Genomic DNA, 7,333 nt, shown 5'->3' with positions numbered 1-7,333 from the left:
CGACGATGTTGGGTCTTAAATGTAGCGAAACTAAGCTCAATTTACAGTTCAGCAAGCTTTTGATTGCTGGCTGATGTGTTTATTTGATTTTAAATATGCCGCTTAAATATTTTGACTCTTTATCAGTGGGCATTAGTTCACTATGCTGCTTCCGTTGCTCCGTCTTTGTTTTCATTGTCGAAATCCGAATCCGAACGTTTTCTCAAGTGCCCAACTGGGTAAGCGGCTTAAACGCCTTCTCGCTTATGGATTTTCGAGAGCGCACATTTAACAAATGATTACAAGCAGTGCAACAAATTGTTAAAAATAAATTATCATTTTATTATTATTTAAATGCCGAGCGGAAACCGAGACCAGCTGGCACCATTTAAAGCGGAACGTCAGGGCCATAATTTAGACCCGAAAAAGCGTCGAGGAAAAGTGTGAAAAAAGAGTGGAAAAAATCGACCTAAACGATGCGCACTTTTTACACTGCAGTTTGTCGAGTGTGCTGTGTGTGTGTGTGTGTGTGAGTGTGCGAGTGTATGAGTGTGTGTTGGTGTCGTCTGAAACTACAAAAGACCGCATTGTGTGTGATTTATACACCTTAAGCTTCGATGAACGCTATTACACAAACAGCCAGCGTGGAGTTCGAGGTGTCCCAGCTGCCCTTTTTTTCTACTTTTCTACTCCCTTTTATTTGGCAAGTTGGCGCATAGCCACCAGACAAAGCGGCAGACGCCGACGTTTGGCGGCAATGAAGCCATAGCCATGAAATGGAAATGCATTCAAGTGTGTTTAAGCCGGTGCAGCTCCCCACCGCCCCTCCCTTTCAGGCCAACTCCCACTCCCTTCTGGCCATGGCCGAATACGTATGCGACTTCAGATAAGACGTGCTCGATAGAGTCCACAGAAAAAATGAACTCATTTTACGCCTGCATCTTTGTGACTGTCGAGCCAACCTTTCCCCATCCCGCCATCTATTATTTCGGACACTAAGAGAAATAGCCATATTAAATGAAGGTCAAACAATACTTCATTTAGTTGATTAAAAATAATCTTATTAATTGAAGATAAATCATTGAGCGCTCGCATTACTTCATTAAGTTTGATTACGATACAAACATATACTAAACAAAGATAAAGTAAGGGTTTCCGAGAGTTATATGAATATTTTTATTGGTTAATAAAATCAACACGTGTTAAGAAAACTGGTTAATTACAAAGTTTTCAATAAAAAGTAAATGAATAAAATTTACTTACTATTGATCAACTTAAACTTCTTTCCCCAAGAAACAGAGTGCAATTTATTTTAGTAAACTTAGTTGCTATATACTTTTTTTTTGAGTGTAGCTGTGTGTGTAGCCGGTTGACGTTAACAAGCACAAGCGTTCGACGGAATTGAAAAAAACCGTAGGAAGGAGTTTATCAAGTCAATTGAGACCTGCGACAAAAGACCAAGCACGGCAACAACAGTCGCCGCTCGTAAGAAGCAGCAGCAGCAGCAGGAGCAGCATCATCAGACTGCTTTTGGTCGCAATGTCTGAATCATCAGCGTTTGGCAGCATTGTCGTGTGCATGTCGTCGGTATCTTTATCAGCTGGAGAAGAAGGCTGCGCAAGCTGAGGGAAAAATGCGAAGAAAATGCAGGGCGACAATATCATCAACCAAAGGCGAGGGAGAGAAGGGAATGCTGGCTGCAGTTTTCTACTCGCAGATTGGCGGACAAAGGCGAGACACAGTAATATCGGAGAGGAATCTAATTTGCATGCAATACGATTTTTGATAAAAGCTTTTACCCCAACATCAAATAAAACGACAATGCAACAGCACACTTCGGAGTGCACACTGCAGATGTGTCCGTGCTCCTCCCGCACTCGACTATTCATAAGAATAACAGCCAAAGCCAGATAAGAAAAGCCAAAGACAGATATAGATTGGGTGGCATGGGTTGCCGCTCTTCCTTGGGCTGGCAATGGAGATGGGGATGAAGATGGGGATGGAGATGGGGATTTTATGGGTATGCTTCTCAAGGCACCCCGATGGCAATCAAAAAGTGCATTTGCGTGTGCCGTTGCCGTTGCAACTTCGCCTCGAGCTGAGCATTCGACTAACCCAATATTCGAGTATTGCAGCATCTGCATGCGAAAGTGCTCGACGGCAGGTAACTAGTTGCGACTCCCGGAGAAGTGGCATGAACTGCAAGTCACAATTTGACACATGATCCATGGCATTGTCGTGTCTGACACGCGTTTTATCTCCGCTCGGGGAATCTTTCGGATGCTGTGGGGGACGGGGGGGCGTGGTCGACGTGGGGGCGGGGCAAAACAGTAGGGGCGTGGGCGTTGGCGTGCACATGATGATGTGCATGCATGCGCTTTCCTAAATGATTTCCCAAGAATTTTTATTGGTGAAAAATAGAGGGGAACACGAAAACACAGGCGGCAGAAGCGAAACAAGAAATTTGGTAAATTTAATTTAAAAAATATTTATTACAACCAAATTTTAAATAACTTAGTTTCTAAAATCATATATTTGTAAAAAAAATTGCACGACATAATTTAATAATTTTTATTTTAAAAGGGCTTATTAATTAGCTGGATAACTATTTTGTTCTTTTACTTTTAATATTTACTTAAAATAATTGTAAAAAAATATATTTATATAAAAATTATAAATTGTAGCTAAACAATTTTTTAAGTAGAGAAACACGTTCCTCAATGCATCTAATTTCTATAAGACAGACATTAAATTTTCCCAGTGTAATCAGCAGCATGCAACAACAAAAACAAAAATCGATGGAAAGGGGTGTGGGGTGAGCGTAGGAAACTTTATTGGCGTCTTCAAATTGTCAACTCGAAGTTCCGAAGTATTTTATTTTATGCTTTGTTTCTCATATTTTCCGATGCCTTTTGTTGCCCAGCCCGTTGTTTTATCGCACATCTGTAAAAGGGCTACGCCGGCTCTCGGTTTCAGTTCAGTTTCAGTTTCTGATTCGGATACAGCATGCATGAACGCATATGTATATGGACTCTATATGTCGGATGGGCAATGGTTATGGGGCCATTCAGCCATTCAGCTGGAGTTGAAGCTGAAGTCTATGACGATGGCTTTTTATTATGCGCATTTCGGGTTTTTATGCTTCGGTTTCCGGCATGTTTTCGTACACATATCTAAATATCGTACTTAAACGTTTACACATGTGATCGATGCGGGGGTGACTGGCAGCAAATTGAAATGGGGGACCCTTCTTCTCCTCACCCCTAACCCCTCACTCCTCTCCCCTTTTCCCATTTCCCATTCCCTCCCCCGAAACATTTAGCCAGCTTGGTGTCCAAGTGTCAATATTTTCCCTCTCGGGAAAGGGTTTTTAATGATGTGGCTGACTTTATGGGCCATCAAATGGCTCCGTCAACACTTTGCCCAGTGTTTTGCAATGCATTCGATAATGCTTTGATGTCCATTAAATCAATCATTATTTGTCTTACTTTATGCCCACTTCCAAAAGGGGCATGGGTGCTATAACGTCGATACAAAACAAAAATCAAATTAATCGCCTTGTTTGGAATTTAGAAAACGGAAATCTTTCAATTATTGCAAAATACAAGAAATTACAGTGTTCATATTTTTAGGTGTGCATTTTATGTATTTGAGAAAGTTTACGTTTGTAATCATTTTTTTATTTGCATCCATAATGTGTATGTGTGATATAGGTATTCCATCCGGCTGCCAATTGCATGGTGCATCTTGAGACATGAGACTGGAATTTCTCGGTACTCGGACCTACGATTGGATGTGTATGAAGTCCTCAAATGGTTGTTACCACAATGAAAAAAGCTGGATATTTAAATGAGATTGCAGTGCTGCTCCTTCCAGCTTCCGAGAAGGAATGCAAAAACCAACTCGGAGAATTGGGAATACTTAAAATTCAAAGCGAAATAAAAACTTTTCTTTATGGCCGCAATTATAATTCGATAAAGCCGCAATCTTCCGAAACGCACGCGATGGGAGAGCAAAAGAGCCAATTGGCATGACATTCGGAGACAGCCGAAAACTTTAACCTGGCCAAATGATATTTTCGTTGGCAGTTGCGTGCACCATGTGTATGTGTAAGTGTATTGTGATTGTGTTGGCCAAGTTGGTCGGATTGCGTTGGGGATGCTGCGGGTATCAGCTACAAAAACTGCCGCCAAGTTCATAACGAGCAATACTTTTTTATTGGCTTTTTCCCAGCGCCAAGAACCCCTAAGGCAACTAAAAAAATTTACATTTTTATTAAAATCTCCTCTTTTGGCAGGCGAACTATATGTATGTTACTTGCATGCACACACATGTGTGTGTGTATATGCCACAACCATGGGCTGAATAAAATTGAATTCGACTGTGATTTTGGCCAAAATGGCAAAAGGGCAAGAGCGGGGCAGGCAGGCCGGGGCCAAACTCTAAGCCAGCATAAATTGGTATTTATTGAACAATACCATGCCCCGGGTTACTTAATTAGGAGCGTGCAATGTGCTCTTGAGCTGGGGTGAAATTCTAACAGGTAAGCGGCTTACAAGGTGCTGGCCTGCTGTCTTGCCTTGTTTTCCATCAATCTCAGCCGAATATGGCTATCTTGACAGATACACAGCCACAAAGGATATATACTCGTACTTTAGTTGTTTAGAAAATATGGATCTGCTCATGCTCACTTACCCATTTATGTATCGCCTGTGGTTATGTGTTTTCCGGCTGCAACTAATTAACTGAAAGTTATTAACAAAATGTTTCCCTAAAAATTGTTGTTAATTTTCACAATAGATTTGACCATTTCAGAGTCACAATTAATCTTCCTAAAGTAATTTACTGGTGTCAGGAGTGAATTGCCACAAAATAAAAGAGAATTGAAGCTTAGTTTAATCAAGTCGCATAGTCTTGTATACCGCATTTGCTGATTCCTTAAACATTTAAAATAAATTCTTCGGCATTCTGATATTTGTTTCCTGTCAACGAAATGAAATTTATTAGATATCCCCAAGATCACTTCCCGCCGTGTAAATATTGGTGGTTTTCCAGCCGAAAAGACGAATGATGGCGGCGACTCTAGGGTTTTCGCTGCGAGTCCACAGCTGCTAGAATTCATTTCGAACTTTGCAATATATCTACATGTAAATGTATAATAAATTTCCATTTGCTTTCGTTGTTAGAGCTACGTTAACGTTTAACCCCACGCAACCCGGCAGGCGCCCATGAGGCATGAGGCATAAGTTCAAACTGGTACGCGCCGCCTCAAACATGTGTTTATAGATGCCATGGATGCTGTGGATGCTATGGCTGCTGTGGAGCTGCCCCGTTTTTTCTCTTTTTCGGTGTGGGTGCGCTTTGTTTACATATTATGTACATATTTTTTGGCCTCTTGTTTTGCACGCCGTCGATAAGAGGTTCCCCTCCCCCCCTCCGTTGGCCCGTTGGCCCGTTGGCCCCCTGGCCCATCATTTCCTATGCGCGCTTATCAAAAGTTTCCCAAGCCCAAGCTGTTTACTTCAGCAACAATCTGCTGCCAGAACGGCGAACCAGACTCGATTCCAGTTCGGAGCCCAGTCCAAGAATCAGTCTGGGTTCCGCCATCCACAGTCGGAGTGAGTTTTTGGCGCTTAAAGCGCTTAAGACCTTAAAGCGACTTTAATACGCGCCATATACCACAACATACAACATATTCCATCGTCATCTTTCCGGGAAAAAGTCTGCGGCATAACAACTGCTTCCGAAATTGTAAATTCACAATGCGGCGCGCATCTCGATTGATTCCGTTCGGTTTCGTCATCCTGTTCCTGAATCTTCTGCTCCTCCTCCAGCCATCGGCAGTCGGCCACTCACGTAAGCCATTGATTATGGATATATGCACATACAAGTATACGAGAATGTACATCTGCACGCACATGAAAAAAGCAAATGTCTTTGTTATATTGTATTACCCTGTTGTTGTGAAGCTAACTTCTTTCAAATTTTGTGGGAGTTTAATTGGCCATTGATGCAAAAAATAACAATCTCAAATGGATGAGCAAATCAACAGATTTCTTGCCTTTGTTTTGCAAACATAAAGAAAGGATGCCCGATGTTAATGAAGTATATTTATTGTAAGCACGCCTGTTTTTTGCTTTTAAGGGAAAAGCTTTAGAAAGCCCTAATATACAAAATAATAATATATAAAATATGAATCATGCAACTGATAACTGATAGCTAATTTATGTTACACTTATTCTCTGATATTTATCCCTGTGCCTGCGATTGTGCCCCATTATCCTTTGTGCTGCAGTTGGCGCCAGCTGCCAGACGCCCGAGAAGAGCGAAGGACGCTGCGTGCACTTCAGTTCCTGCCGCCTCGTCCTGCGCCACTATGCGATGTACAAGGAGCACATGCCGCCTGCGATAATGCGATTCCTGCAGAGGGCCCGCTGCAAGCCGAAGAACGAAGGCGTAAGTTGCGGGGATGCAGGCCAATAAAAGTGTCTGGGAAGAACAATAACCCGTCGAATGGGGCTCTGATTCTAATGAAATTTCGCCTTTCTTGCCTTTTTCTTTATTCACATATGTAATGCGCCGTATATTTGTATTTCTCCCCTGGCAACACATCAACAAAGTATCATTTGTGCTGCGAACTCAAAGATGTGATTCCCGCGAACGCCAACTCCAAGTTGAAGTAAATCAACTTCAAAGTGCCTTCATGAGAGTGTGTGCGAGTGTGGGAGTGTGCGATTGTGTATATGTGTGGGCTTTGATCTGCTAAATCAGTTGGTAGCTTTTTGTTTGGGCCCATAACCAAAATGTTATGGCCGCGTGCGGCATCGCCTTTAATTATAATGTGTACACGAATTATGTATTAAGTGCGCCTTTCTCCAGTCGCGCCAAGGCAACAGATGCTGGGACATAATAAAAATAAAAAGTTTAGCCTCAATCTTGACAGCTCGAGTCTGCTTGAGTTCTGTTCTTGTGTATTTTATTTAAAGCTCTCAGCTGCCAAAGCTAAAGCGCTATGAGTTGCCAAAAATTCCAGTGAGACATCTGACGAAAATCAAGGGGGAATTTCAACATCATTGGAGAAAGTGAAGAGGGCTTTTCACATTCACCAGGAGCCGTATTAAAAGCATAAATAAATTTGAACTTGCAACACCTACTGTCGTCTGCAGTGGTGGTAGGGCTTGGAAATAAATATTTGAAATACAGCATTTATTCCAATTACAATTCTGTCAAAGTGATACCTCTGGACACATGAAACTCTTTACACTCCTTACCTGCCCTTGCCAAGCCATCTTCATTTTAATATTTACTCGAGTGTTGGACTCTGAACTTTTGCTTGTTCAATGTTTAAATTTTC

The 7,333-nt window shown here is 41.9% G+C and overlaps 1 protein-coding gene across 1 annotated transcript; it reads left to right on the top strand.

Moving 5' to 3' along the window:
* Nucleotides 1-5,741: 5,741 nt before the first annotated feature.
* On the top strand, nt 5,742-6,729 carry LOC120454024. The gene is made up of 3 exons (XM_039639014.1): nt 5,742-5,835; nt 6,275-6,435; nt 6,600-6,729. The coding sequence occupies exons 1-3, from the start codon at nt 5,742-5,744 to the stop codon at nt 6,660-6,662; spliced, it is 318 nt and encodes a 105-aa protein (XP_039494948.1). The 3' UTR covers nt 6,663-6,729.
* The last annotated feature ends 604 nt before the right edge of the window (nt 6,730-7,333 follow it).

This window comes from Drosophila santomea, chromosome 3R (genome assembly GCF_016746245.2).
Source record: "Drosophila santomea strain STO CAGO 1482 chromosome 3R, Prin_Dsan_1.1, whole genome shotgun sequence".
Taxonomy (NCBI): domain Eukaryota; kingdom Metazoa; phylum Arthropoda; class Insecta; order Diptera; family Drosophilidae; genus Drosophila; species Drosophila santomea.
Note: the sequence above shows the minus strand (reverse complement) of the source record. Positions and strands in the feature narration are given on the sequence as shown.